Source organism: Chiroxiphia lanceolata, chromosome 2, assembly GCF_009829145.1.
Source record: "Chiroxiphia lanceolata isolate bChiLan1 chromosome 2, bChiLan1.pri, whole genome shotgun sequence".
In the NCBI taxonomy this organism is placed as follows: domain Eukaryota; kingdom Metazoa; phylum Chordata; class Aves; order Passeriformes; family Pipridae; genus Chiroxiphia; species Chiroxiphia lanceolata.
In genome coordinates, this window is record NC_045638.1 from 77,410,808 (window position 1) to 77,426,201 (window position 15,394).

Below are 15,394 nucleotides of genomic sequence, written 5' to 3' on the forward strand. Positions count from 1 at the left end.
CACAGCTTCACTCTAGTTGAAAGTATTATTTGTACCCATATACTGTGGTTACCACCTCAACTTATGATGGACTGAAACTGGAATGTCCAGAATTAAATAAATTTCCACAAAAAGAACTAAAGAAGAATCTGTGGGTTAAACATAGGTGAATACAAATAATGAGTATGAGGGACTATACTCTTTTCAAGAAAATAGGAAATCTGGTCATCTCAGTATGAACATATTTCAATTCTCAGAAAAAAACCTCCTATATCTAATATAATGCCATCATTTTTGTAGACATCTGGTAGGAAATTAGGGCTTTTAGGGACTATGAGCTGAGTTTCTACCACTTGGGATATAAAATAAAGCTCCCAGAGAGCATCTGTAGAGTCACATTGTGTATACCAACATCCTGGATATAGAAGAAGGCAGGTGTAGTTAGAAACTTGTCAGTGAACTGTACTCATTAAAAATGAGGTACCAAGCACTCTAGCCATTTGAGTGGGATACCTTTAGAGTCCACACAAGGCAGATACATTAACGTGTGATTTATTTCACCATAACACACGTGCCATACAGAATGCATAGGGCTGCTTTTCTTTCTCCAGTGTCTACAGAAGAAAGCCAGAAAACTAGGTTAAACTGAACTCCTGGATCAGTTCCATGATGTGAAGGTCAAACATGTTTGTTAAGTATATCTTGTAAGTCATCTTTTTACAGCTAATAGAACAGATTGGCAAGCTCTTCTATGGGTATACCTGTCACAATAAAAAGGTTATTTCACTACAAAGCTTTTGGGGGTCACTCAGAAGCTGCCCTTGAATTGATATTGTCTTAGTTCACAAATCCCACACGAAATTTTGTTAATGGTTCACTGAGTTCAGTTTGGCCAAATTAAAAACAGTTAAGGTGCGTGGGAGTACCTAACACAGAACAATCTCCTTTCAATTAGGCAATAAGAAATTATCACTCCATCTTCCTGACTTCTAATAATGTCTTAATCTTCACATTTCAGATAAATAAAGACCTTAAACTGTGTAGTTTTCAAGGAAGAATTACTGTCTCACAGCATTTATTCAGGGCTGTGTTCAAACACTAAACTCACTTCAGTCAGATGACCTTAACTTTCATCTGCTAGACACATGAAATAAAGCAGGAGGGACTGCTTATCATGTACTCCTTGTGATGCCCAGGCTCCCTGTTTTCCAGCTGGCGAATGATGAGTATTACATACAGTAACGCAGGAAAGCAAATGAAAATGAAGTAATCAATAGAGACAGCACAGACAAACGAATGGCTATTTAGGCTATTTCCTAATGGTCCAACCACATCCCCTCGAGTTAAATTTTCTCTTTATTATCCATCTGAAAGTCAGCATATTAAAAAATGCATTTCCTGCCCACCCCCCAAAGACCCTAAAGCAAAACTCACACAGCCAAATCCATAAGCAGAAGCAAAACCTGCAAGACTCCATATTACCATCACAGGCTTTCAATGCTGCACATCAGTACTGTAGCTTGAGATGAATCAATAGTACAATGCTGCTTTAATTATCATTGGCTTCAGTATCCCCCCAGGCACCTCTTTTGCCTATGTGACAGGATCAATAAGCTTTCCACAAATTAAAACAACTGAAAACTCTAACAAATGGTCTTGTGGGGATAAAAATACAGCTAAAGTATTGCAGGAATTACAAACTATATTACATCTAGTTGCAAAGCAACATTATTTCACACTTCCAAGCATCTTATAAGAGTAATTGGTAGGGAGAGGTGCTCTAATTGGTATGCCAACTTACTCTGAAGAACTCTTTGGTTGACCCTGAGTCCAGTGTCCCATAAGCAATCTCAGTTTGTTTGGCAAGGTCTTCTGCACTTTCTATAGGTGAGACCATTCGCTCAACAGTCAAGAAAGCAGCGAGGTTAGCAGTGTAGGATGAAATAATGATGAGCGTGAAGAACCACCAGACACCTCCAACAATGCGACCTGAGAGGGATCTAAACATGAATAAGATAATGCACTTTTTCCTGTCTCTTAAGCCACAAAGAGAGAGAGAGAAAGAGAGAGAGAGAGAGAGAGAGAGAGAGAGCAAAGGCACCATTATTGTTGACCATGTGTCAATAAGTAACAGTCAATGGGAGGAAGATCATCTGGATTTGAGATTAATAAATGCTTTTACTCTCAAATCTTAATGTCTACAGTACAAAGTTCACTGTACTATTGTGTATCACACATATACAGAAGCTTGAATTCTCTTGAACAGTAATCTCAGTGGGTTCATTATTTCAGGACATGCCTAAAATAGGAAAGACAATTGTCAAAAGTACTGCATAGGCAATCTCTTCTTGGAGACAAAAATACAGCATGGTATCTGCAAATCAGTAGCATTCTCTGTTTCCTCTTAAAAGAAACCTGCAAAAATCTTTGTACATGGATTATGTTGGCTGTAGAATTAAAATGCTTGTGTCACCTAAACTTTTGAAACATTCTACAAGCTACTGCAATCATTTGAACATTCAGATTTTTCTTATTTAAGAAGCAAGAATTTTGTGGTAACAGAGACATTTCTGTTAAGTAAAAACTTAACATTTTCCTTTCCAATACCTGTAATTTGATGAGAAGGCTGTTGAGGAGTAATGTCCATCCACTCTTAATCAGTACCAGTTTTATTGCTAACTTCAATAATAGACGGGTTAGGCCAATGCTGAACACTCAAAATTTCACTGCAAATGGCTAAAATGAAGCATTTAAGTTTGAAAGATTGGATCATAATGTTTAATTAAGAAGCTATAGTTACCACCTACTAAAGTTCAGAATATCTTAAAAGGTTGAGAAATTCAGGACTTGAATCATGTATTAGATCTGAGGCACGTGCTCTGTAAGGCACAGCTTAGCAATACAGAGTGGCTTCTCAGATCCAGATGGTCAAATATTGTCTCTCATAGTGATATTTGCAAAGCAGCACTGTAGAACTTGACAAAGACAGAAATGGGAGATTCCTTGATGGAGGGTAAATATTCAGCATGATTTTTTGCATTTCATAGAGGTAATACAATGGAATTAAACTAGCAACAACACAGTTACTCTGAATTCAACTCAGTGGAATTTTCCTTGTGTGTGTACCTGTTGTTCCTGAGAGCTGTTTGTGGTTTATGAACATTGACATTGGTAAAATAATAGTAATGACTGAAATTCAAAACAGATTATCTGTTGCCCTTATCATGGTTATTATTAAAAAAAAAAAAAAAAAAAGAAAAAAGGCTTCCTGAAGAAAACACTGCCAGGAAAATTAACGAAGGATGATTTTATGCTTCAGTGTTGAAGATAAAATGCAAATGTAAAAAGATTTGACACAAACCTTGGGGAAATATCACATCCTTGTTGCATAAAGGCACCCAGGGAAAACCAGAGGCTGTTGAATATGCCAAACTCATTGGGAGGCTGGTCACTGGGTCCTTCTTTCCCATCCTCTGGTTCTTCTGTGTGCCACTCATACGGACTAAACCTGCTAACTAGGAACAGGACCACACTGACACCAATGTAGGCAAAGACTATGCACATCCAGATCTCATACGCCAAAGGGTCCAAGAAGGAAAACACTCCTGGTTTAGATTTCTGGGGCTTTTTGATCATAATGGATATCCCCAAACTCATAAAAGGCTTAGAAAAATCAATGACCTCTTCTCGTACCAAAGTGATGGTCAGAGGCGCAACAGCAATCTCTGCTTTCTATAAAGAAAAAAGAAATATAGATGTATAGATTAATTGAAGTTGGTTTATACACTCAGCTAAGCAGCTAATTCCAAAGGTATGTTATTAACATTAGGACACTGCGGCTTAAATGCTCTATAACATTGTTCTGTTTCTTTCTATCACACTCTGTATTTACTCCATATGTGTTTAGTAAAACATACATATTGCAGGTTTTTAGTTTAAAGAACTATACAGATACTTAATGTTTCTGCTAAGCAGAAGACTCTTAAATCTTACATAGGTGAACAACAGTGTAGGAAGATCATTTTAGGCATTAATTTAGATTTAAAGTAAAGGAATTCAAGGAAGAATGAAAAATGAGAATGACCCTATAATCACTGAATGTATAGAGATTTTTTTTTTGAGGATCCCAGAAACAGTAATTTATTGTCATATTTTCATAAGACATAATAATTTTTCAAGGGAAACCAGCTCATAGACTCAAGGAAGCTCCAAATAGCATGAAGCCACAAAGGTGATTAGCTATTGCTGTGATTCCATCAAACTGTACACGGTTGTCTTGACAGAAAGATAGTTCAATAGGAATGATTACATTTTAAACAGTGAAAAATGATAAGTATACAGAAAATAAGTGTGTGAAATCACGTGATAAAAGGATAAAAAGTGTGCTGAATCCATTCCCACTCGTGTCAGGAATATTTTTAAATGTGTTTCTAACATGTTTTTAGAATTAAAATGCCAATCTTGAATGAATCATTATTGATTATGATTGCTAACAATGATGTCTGCATGAACTATAAGATATTGTAGGTAAGCTAACGGATCATTTTTGTCATTAGGCATGCAACTTTATGTTAAGATTTGCTCCTTGCCTTGCCTTGTATGCTAAAACTGTCATTTTAGCAGCACTTCAGATGGAATTGCAAGGGGAACTGGGCCAAAAGGTGCACGCATGGGAGGGGAACAGATGCAAAAGCTGCTGTAACCTTTCTCCTACTCATCACCATGGTGCTGTGTCCAGCTACAGTCACAGAGCCTGTGGACTTTTATACAGCTTATGGGCTAAGAAGGGTAATTGGGTATATTTTGTGAACACTTTGTTGTTTCAATGAGATTAAAACAGTGAAAAATAAAGAGGGGCTCGAATAGTTTAATCCAACTGGTATGTAAATAGCTTGGGTGACAAAGGAAAAAAGAAATTGAAATGTAGGCTTTTTTTCTCATCTTAAAACTTTGAAACAGGTAAATGCATTTAAAATAATATATGTTTTCTATTTTATATACCATTATACTGAGTTATATAAGTTTTATGGATTTTAATTTTAAACTAATTTTGTGTAGTCAAAATTTAAACCTATTTTGGCAGTTTTATAATTGTGAATGATTCAAAAGAACTGACTCATTCGTGCAATGGTCCAAAAATGCAAATTTGTATTAAAATTGCTATATATTAATCATCAGATTGTATCCGTCATTCTGAAATATTTGCGATGCAAGCACTTATAATGTTATGTAAAGTTATTACAGTTAAGTAACACATCGAAAATCATAATTTTGCAAAGGTATCAGAAATTATCTCTGGTGCTAATATCTTGGGTAACACTGCTAATTCTCTGAATTTTATCTTAAGTTTTGTAATATAAGGCATTTTTAAAAATTCGGCTTCTTGATGCCTTGTGATTACATAAGTCTTACTGAAATAGATATTTTATGAAAATAAGTATTATAGGAAGAAAGATACTATGTCTAAAATATATTTTTAATAGCCTGAGAATTGTAAAATAAACTTTGTTTCTGTAGTCTAAGGACTGTAGGATGGTTTGGGCTACTGGCTTTCCTGTATATTCTTGTATTTTATCTCACTCATAACTTCTTTTTTTTCTAGAAGAATGGTTTCCCTCTTTAGAGCCAATGTCTTTTATATTTCTAAATTTTGGTTTCTGAGAATACCTATTGTGGAGTCCTTGTAATTAATTAAGTGAAAGACTCATGGCAACTGTGATCTATTGCAACCTTCTCTGTCTTTGTCACATAGTGGTATCTTCAATAATGCAGGGTAAACGACAGACCTGGTCATTGGTCTTCAAAGGTCTTGGCTAACAGGCTTTTTTGTGTGTCTACAGATTGCCACTGGGATTAAAATAGAGATCCTTGAGGGTTGTTAGTTTTCACAGTGTGAGTTGGAGAAGTGACATTTTAGCGTCAATTGAAGGGATTTTAAAGACCTACTTAGCACGTTGCATATCATATATGAAACACTGGATAAGATTTATCTCACCAAATTTAAATGCTCAAAGAGGATATGCAGAACTTGAACTACAACAGAACTAGCTGCCAACAGTACTTGAAAAAGTTTAAGAGGAGAAATAGGAACTTATCCAATTTCTTTACAATAGAGATCTAGTATCAGATGATTCATAACGTAGATAAATCCATTTCATGCCAATAAATGTAAAAGGACAGTATATAGGTAGGTCACAATTACATGCCAAAAAAACCTGAAAAAAGTGCAGCTGCCCAAAACTGATAATATTATTTTTATTTTGAGATTACTGTGTGCCATTGTGAAAGCTAAATGATGACAATAACTGTGCATGATAATTACCAGCAACTGTGCTTTGCCCAGTTAATGTACACCATATAATTATGGATTTAAATGATTAACAATATAAGTATGGTGCAAACAATTAATGATTTTGTTGCCAGTGAAATCTGTTTTGACAAAGACTAATGATACTTCACAGTTGAATCAACTGCATCTGTAACAGTATTTCAATCAAGGCTGCACCACTACCAAATACAGATGAATTCGGGATCCTTTCAATATTATACGAGACAAGATTGACTCTGATGGTGAGAGACGCTTTCTTTGGAACATTTCATTATTGTGAATAAAATCTATGCTTGGTACAAGTTGTGTGAAGTTAGTAAAACTATCTGAGAAAAATCATGCAGAAAGTGATTTCAATCTCAGAAGCTAATGGCTTCTCAGGTTTTGAACAGAAATGAATTGTGACCTTTTGTGTTAAGCAGTAAAAGGACAACATTCTGTGTCAGGAGAATGAATATTTAATTGGAACTGACTGTTAGTGCGTTTGGAAACACCTGTTGCACATGCTTAATGGTATTTCATCCCCTGCCAGCATTTTTCCTGTGAGCTACATATCGAGGCAAGTAGAATTCACATGGACTACTGCATGCATTTGGATATATCAGGGACCAATGACCAAGATTTCCTAGCAGTTTTTAACAGAGTGCTGAAAACAAAACCATCTCCAGCATGACATTCCAAACAGTCTCAGCAAAACTTTACAGCGCCAAACTTCATATGCTGTTTCCTCTGGGACCTGATAGAAAAATCAACTACAGAGTTTAGGAAACAACCAAACTGCTCTGTGCAGCACCTGAGTGTCCAGGTACCAGGACAAGCAGTGCTGCATACAGGTCTCAAGGGAACACGGCATAAAGTTGTCATGTCTATCCTCACTAACACAGATAGGGCTAAGGGGTATTACAGTATAATGCAAAGAGCAGAAAAGCAGAGGAGTCTTTTATGCATAGAAAGGGTCCAATCTCACTGCCCAGCAAAAACTGTCTGTTAATCCTTTAATGTGGTTGGGAATTAAAAGCTGTAAATGTTTCCCAAACAGATCATCTCGTTAACTTGTTAATTAGGTTGGAAATTCTGTCTCAATCCTGGCTGCACATAAAAAGCCTTGCTTGAAGCATAGCCAACTACTCAGAGTACTTGTATTTGTGATTAGGGGATCTATCAGAGAAAATGAACATACTCTTCTAGCAGAGCTTTTCAGTAAAGTCTCTGGCTAGCTGATTTTTCTGCTTTCTCTATGTCAAAGAGGCCTGGGAACCTGATGCTCTGTAAATCTTCTGGCAAGGATTCAAGGAATTTGCAGGGAGGATGCTCTTGAGGGGATTCCCTGCGGAAATCTTTAACAGCAAACTTTATAAGTTAACAGAAAGAACAATTTCCTTTCAAGCCACTCCTGTAAAAGTACATTTAACACACTTGCTGTAGCTCTTGGTGTAGCCCAACCCGCACCTGACAGCCTGTGTCGCTACCATAAACATCACCTGACCTCTAAACCAGCATGACTGCATTCAAGCTGCTTATAGGGAATGGTCTCTCCCCCATTCTAGTGTCCACTTGGGCTCAGGAATTCTTTTGGACAGTAACTATGGGCCAAAAATATACCAGGGAGCATTGCAATTTAGCAGATTAGTCAGGCAAGTTCCAAAGCACAGGGACACTCACTGGTGCCACTGATACAACTAGGACAGATACAGCGTCAAGGAGCCTTCGGACAGTGGAGCAGTAGGCAACAGCCAAAATTCTCTTAGTTCTTCAATTAAAAAGCAGTTCCAAGAGCCTTGCTGCAGCTTAGTCCCTGAATCACAATGAGACTGCAGCCTTCCTAAACAGAGAATTGAAAAGAGCCTTCACCTCAGTCTCTTCCATTACAAAAAATGAAGTGTTAGCCATGTATTTTGGGTTATCTTCTTCATGCAGGTAATTTGCAACAGGTTCCTCATGCCTGTGAGCTTTATTGCTTTCAGCTACGTTAACAGCCACAGGTGTTGATACATCCATGTGAGCTTCCTAACAGCACTCTGTATGCCAGTGCAGTATTAGGGCAGTTTGGGTTTGATGAGGTAAATTTTTAAAGATAAAAGGAGGAGAAAAACGCCCAAACAAACAGAAAATGAAAGTGTAATATCAAGTTTCCTCTATAATTTTCAACTAGATGATAGTCCACTGAAAATTTGCATTTGGGCAAGGGAATTTTCTCATAAAGGGTAAAATTTCTTGGAATATTGAGAAAAACTTCTGATGTAAAACAGTGATGTTGGCATTGATGTCCATGAGTTTGCTATTGCAGTTAAAAGCCAGACAAGGGGTAACCTCCATACTTGATAAAGCAAGTCTGAAAAATCTTTGTTTTTTAATATCCTATGAGTTGAGCTGCTTCCAAGCCACTAAAGTAGGTATACATGCTTGGTGACAGTCAGTTGTTCTACTCTTCAAATACATACTTGAGGCTGGTTCCTTCATGAACTTCCAAGAACACAGAGTTTTGTGAAGATATAACCTTCCCATTCCCATGGCTGGGTGAAATCACCAACATTCTGGGGCACCATTTCCCACACTCCCACAGCCCACAGAGTGTTTCATTCTGCAGAGTCCCTTGAACTGATGCTAATGGAGAAGATGTTGACAAAATTTATCAGCTATATTTAGCTGACAGAAGGGAATTGAAATGAAGCTGCTAGGAAAGCCATAAGGCCTTTGCCACATATGGCCCAATCCATCACTGGAACATGTGTAAAACATGCAACTGTGGATGGATCACCATTATGCAGAGGTTTTTTATATGGAGGTTGAGGCATATTATGAGTTCATTGGTGGAAATATTCTCACCTGAACAGTTTGAGGATTTTTTTTATTCCATCACTGAAATGAAAAGTTTCTTTAAGAATACTGATCTGTTCTGAGGGCAGATACTAGCAACCGCAATTATCAGCAAGCTCAGCTCTGAGTTTTGCTACTTTCGTAACCTCAGATACCGCAAATATTTATTTGGCTTGCTGAAATATTTGATTAAATATTAGAACTTTATGTGTCAACAGAATGTTAACTGTTTAGGCTGTTCTGAGGAATCCTTCTCCAGATCACTGTATAACATAATGCTCTCAGTTGTTAACTTACTAAGTTTGCTCTTAAATTTATTATTGTTGTTCATCTTAAAAGACTGTCTTCATTTTGAATTGCCTAATTGTGTACTTGCCTGTAGTGGTTTGTTACATATGTTTAATATATAATGTGGATCTCCAGTTCTCAAACTAGAGCAAGAGTCCTATCTTTTTTAAAGTCTGTCCACATTCCTGAAAATGAATTGAGTGATATTCTTCCAACTAAGTTTTACAATGTATCAGGAATAGATGGTCTCTAACATTAATGATTTTTTAAGGGATATGCACACTATGGATGTTCTAACATTACAAGGTACTAGTTGAATAAACAGTAGAACTTGGATGAAACTATTTGCTTTTCTCTTGAAAACAGGTGGAAAACATAGAGATCTGAAACAAGATTCTGTTTCTTTTTGTGACCCCCAAGGTTAAATAAATGCATATGTACTTCCTATTTTATGACTTATACTATGATAAATTAAATCCTGCTTCAAAAATTGGTATGCTTACCCCATAAACAAGTTCTCCCACCATCCCATTCCAGATTTTTGTCTCTGGATCCCTTGCTCCTATTTTCCATCAGGAACAATGCAATTTGTACTTGATACCATATGTTTTGCAATTTCTGATGCCAGATCTACACAGTATCCTTCAAACTTGTCATTCCCTTCAAACGTATCATGGTTTTTCTTGAACATAACATATGGGGCTTCCTATAATGAAAGAAGCAGAACTGTAAAGGAGAAGTGCACCGAATATACTCTGAAAAAAAACACCATGTCATGTACTGACTGAACAACACACACTTATCAAAGTTCATGGGTAGTATTAGCACATTTAAATTAAAATGTATGAACAGAAATCCCTCTGGAAAGGTATCCTATTTACACTGTAATTTGGCTTATACATTTCACAAGATTTATCAACCTTACTTTGTTTTAAATGAAAGACCTTAGTGCAGTATATGCTAAATTTAAAGCACAGAGTAGGGGTTAAACCTCCACAATGCAAAGGACCGTGAGATAATGAAGGTACAAAGTACATTTCTGACTTCGGTAAGTAAGCATATCCTCTAACGTAGTGTGGTTACTGTCTGTGTAATTTCAGATGCAGAGCCTGAATGACTTGCTTTCTTGAGGTTTAGAATGTATAACTACTAAGAGGCTACATACATTTTAGTGAGAACATAGACATGTATTCCCAAGGAAACACGTATCTTCTGCTTCAAATAAACACTGCAGATTCTGCAAGGTCTTTTAGGATGAACCTAAGCGATATGCATGGACAAGAATGGTATTAAGTTGACAGTGACTCTACATGCGGCACGAAAAGAAGTACTAAAATATTTTCAAGTGGTGAGGGTACTGGAAACAAGTAAACCGTCTTGAAAAGTGGATCGTGCATTCCCTGTGTAAACCATACCATCACAACAGTGAACATTACATGACTGGGATATCAAGGCTACATTTTTCTTTTTAGGTCTGTGGATTCAGACTTCAGCAATCATTAAGTAAAACTGTACTTTCTGGTGGTATTTTAAATCACTTCACATAAATTCATATTTATATTCATATTAATACATTCATATCCATTCACATAATTCATATTTTTCTAATATAAAGGGTGACTAAAGTCACCTTTTGTTCGAATTTACATCTCAAAGTACTGGCAACTTAAGTTTTCTCTGTGCTGGCCCAGGCTAATTTTGGGTCTTTTGACACTAACATTGGTAGTACTCTGCCCTATTCACTTCTCTTCTACAGATAAAATTAGTACAAAAATAAAAATAAATATAAACATGTAGTATGACAATGTCTGCTTCATTGAAACTACAGGAACATCAGCTGCAAGCAACAGCAATTTTGTAACCTCTATTAGGTATTTAACAAGGGAGGATACGTGTCATTACATGAGTGTCTTTTCCCATAGAGGGAGAAAAACAGAGAGAATCCTGCCCTTTCTTTGCAGTAAATGTTGATTTTGGGAACTATTTTGGCCACATGTATCAATTGTTCCTCCCTCATGTAGGCTTTTTGTTCCCATGAGAGGAAAACCCAAAATCAGTGTCTTTCTACATGTGATTGAACAAAAGTGGTTTAAAATAAACAGAGGCAAAAATCCTATGCCTCCTGTCTGTGATTTAGCCAACTGCTAGCTAGAACTACAATCAAGTCTGTCCAGTGTCCAGAATTTCTGAACTCTCCTTGTAAGCTTCAGCTACATTTGCTTGCTGCACCTCAAAAGCAATTTTGTTTTCCAAAGACCGGAGTGGTGACTGCTAGGTCTTCTGAGTCAGCCATAAATCTCAAGCAAAAGGCATACAATTAGAGTCACACCAGGAAATAATAACTCTGGAGATGAACACAAAGAAGACAGACACAGAGGACGCCAGGTCAGCCTGCTCCTTCTTCCAAAACCCGACACCATGCATCTGCCTGCACATCACCACTGACAGGGCTTCTACAGAAAAGCACTTCAACTGTTTCTGCACAGCGAAGTAAAGTGACAGATGCATCATTTTTTCCTGTTAAGGTTAAATGATCTTCCAGCCCTCCTCCCCAGGAGTTCTGTGAGGGACCAGTGAGAAGGAAAGTCGGAGGCCCCAGTTCTGTCCTTGGTAGGTAAAAGCAGAGGCGATTCCATCCAGTGGAAGGACTCAGTGAGGACTCAGAAGGCCTGGGTTCTGACAGGGATCTGACTTGGGTGACTTGGAGGAATTGCATTGGTTCTCTCTCCCCACCCACTTCTTTTCTTCGCACTGATCAGACTGATTTAGAGCAAAATGCAGCCAAGAACATTTCTTATAATGCAATTATCTTATAGTGTAAGGTAATACCTCTTGCTGTGACTGCTTTAAAAGAAGTAGCAATTGAGTGTGATCTGCCAGTGTGAAATTATACAATTAAAGATAACAGGAACACCTACTACGGTTCGCTTACTATGTTCTTTCCCTCCTACCTATTTTAGACAGAGTAAATAGTAGTTTCTTTAATTGTTGTGCCTACGTTACCTGCCAAATAATGAGATATCTATTTTCAAGGCAGAATTTGATGGGGGGATGTGGATGGGACCGAATGTGAGTTTCTGATAAGACTGTCTTTAAAAAAAATAAATCAAATACCAGCACTACTTTTAGGTTCTGTAATTTCAGACTTTGAGGGTGTTTCAAACTGAGGTGTGCAGATTGGTATAATATAAAAGGACACTGAAAGGCAAGCTTTACTGGTTACTAGCAAGTAACTTACACAGATTACTTTCAAGGTCATGCTGCAAAGTCATGAAATATCTGAATTGATCAATAGCATGTTACTCAGCCATATCTTGATGCTCTTTTCTAGCCGTGGCATTAAAAAAGACCTTTTTTCTGTGTAATCTATTGCAATAGCATTTTCTAAATTAGTAGTAATGTTAGTGTAGCCATGCTAGTCTAAAGATAAAAGATATGCAAGACACTTATGGAGAGATGTCTTCTATTAGATCAGCTGAAATAGCTGAAAACAGTAGGTATACTTTTTCACTGTTTTCCAGTTATAGCATCTTGTCTAATATAAAGATTATCTCTCCCAACCATCTTTGTAATTTACCACATTTTTGAACTATAAGCTCTTACCTACTGATGTAAACCACACATCTGACTTACTGCTGAATGAGGTTTAACACGGCAATATTTGCAAGATTTTAGCTCCTTAATAGTATTCTATAGGGTAGTGAATCAAGGAGAAGTCCACATTGAAATGATCAATGACTACACGGAACAGATATTTGAGATGGTGCATAGCTTACTTAAATAATTCACAATTTCATAACAATACTTAACATTTGTAAATACAAGTTGATGTCTGCAACAATTACCTTTATAGATGTAAACAAATTATTCCATCACATTGCCACAAATTCATGTGTACAGTAAAATGCTCAAAGCTGATGGATGATTCATACTATAAGGGAAGCTGGAGAAAGTAACTAATCCAAATACCGAACAGATCTATGCTTGGCTTTCCTATTCTAAAGTTGATTTCAATGTGCAAAAATATTTGTAAAAGTGACAAATATTGTGCAAGGAAATTTTCTGCTTTTACAACAGGACTGGTACACATTATCACACTTTATTCTGAAAGAAATTTCTGTAAATGTCAATAGAAGGTTTTATAGTGACCTTTTTTTTCTGATAAAGTGTCCAGGATTCGGTTTGACGTCTTTATTATTGTCATGCAACAAACTTCTTTTTCACTCCAGTGTACTTGAGAATTTAATTAATAAAATTTCTAATGAAAAAATATTTTCTATTATGAGAAAAAGTTTATAATTAGAATTTTGAGGTAAGTCTCTATCACGAATATTCAGTCAAAAAAATTAGGGTGGTTCTCAGTCCTCTAATGAAAGGTAACCTGTCATCTGAGATACTCTAATGTATTTGATCCCAAAGTGCCATTCTGCAGGTCCTTTGTGCTGCCCCTTTACAGATAGGTAAATGGGGGACACGCTGTGTATCCTACAGCATCTTAAATGTCACTGAATGCAACTGAATCAATATACTTTGTAAAGTCATCTACATTTGGGTGACTCAGTTGAGAACTGGATCCTGCCCTTGAAACTTAATCTCCAACACCCAAGGATATCTCATTAAAATATTGAACTGGAAGCCACAATGCAGATGCAGCTCATATACATCAAGCTTTGGTTCTAAAGGATTTTTGTGATTTTTAAATTTTGCAATCTCAGAGTAAGTACAGAATTGGCTCTATCATGAAATGTATTTGAGAGTTCAGATTAGTCTTCCCAGCCTACTTCCCTATATTCTAACTTAACAACTTGTCACTATATTTCTCAATTTGCTAAATTAGAGATGATCATTCTTCCTAACTAGACAAGTCACTCACTTTATCTCAGTGTTAGAGCAAGGCTGCAAATGGCATCCCTTCTCTGGTCATACAGGGAGCCTACTGTGCATTTGGAGGTCACACTCCCACATCCTGAAGGGAATGCTTCTGCACACAGGTAGAAAATCCGCCCTTTCCAGATGTGCAGGAGGCTGTGCACCATATAATAATGTGCAGAACAGGAACTATAAAGAGCATGGCAGCTGGTAAAGAACATCAGCTGCCCTTGCTGCCTTCCCTCTCCGGGCTGCTACTTCACCACATGACTAATTGGGGGGATAGGCTGAGTGCTAAACAGATATGTAAAATAAATTCTACATGCTCCTCACTATGTTACAAATGAAGAAAATGTTTTGCCAAGTAGAAATACTGTACTAAGTTCTTTGAGTGCAGAGCTAATTCATTATAATGCACTTTCTATGCAATAGTTTTACAGCCACACTACAGCAAAGTAAGCATAGACTCGTGAAAAGTGAAGAAACGGAGGAAAATCAGGTTTGTGCTATTTGGCTTCAGGCAAATATTAAAGCGAGCCATGCTGAAAACTTTAAACTTTTTCCTATGCTGCCATGCCACCTGTCTTCGAAGACTGAAAAGCCTGACAGCACTGTTTGCAGAAGCTTTTCAGTTAATGTTGGAAATATGCATGCAACCAAAATAAATGTATCATCTACAATGGTTCAACTTCCCTTCAATGTGAAGAGGGCAATGAAGAGGTGAAAAGTCTCTGTGGCGTTTGAAACATGAAAGTTATTCTAGTCAAATATATCTTTTCTTTGTGTGTGGATCATATGGTTGTGGAGTGCTAAATACATGGCCATAGCAGACCAATAGTAAGAATCATGGTTCTATTCTGCCTTTAGCATCAGTGTGCAGCTCCCAGTGGAGTGGATGGGAGACAGGCATGATAAGGTAGAATCACCATATATTCTATTCAAACCAAATTCTGATATATTCTCTTGCACTGTGATTTTGAAACATGGAAAGGGGACACTTTGGTCAAGAAGCAGTGTTGCTTTCAATTATTTGCATTATCCAAAAATGACATGCTGCATAAACATAGGGCACGCTTTGGAATATTAATTCAGCTTTTTGGTTTGCAAATGATC

General features: G+C 37.0%; 1 protein-coding gene across 1 annotated transcript in view; it reads right to left on the bottom strand.

Annotated features, from left to right (window-relative positions):
* GRIA4 (glutamate ionotropic receptor AMPA type subunit 4) overlaps positions 1–15,394 on the bottom strand; it is a 220,797-nt gene that overhangs the window by 46,096 nt on the left and 159,307 nt on the right. The window contains 4 exon segments of the mRNA XM_032681175.1: positions 1,781–1,979; positions 3,341–3,711; positions 9,916–9,977; positions 9,980–10,118. Coding sequence (XP_032537066.1) covers positions 1,781–1,979; positions 3,341–3,711; positions 9,916–9,977; positions 9,980–10,118 — 771 coding nt within the window.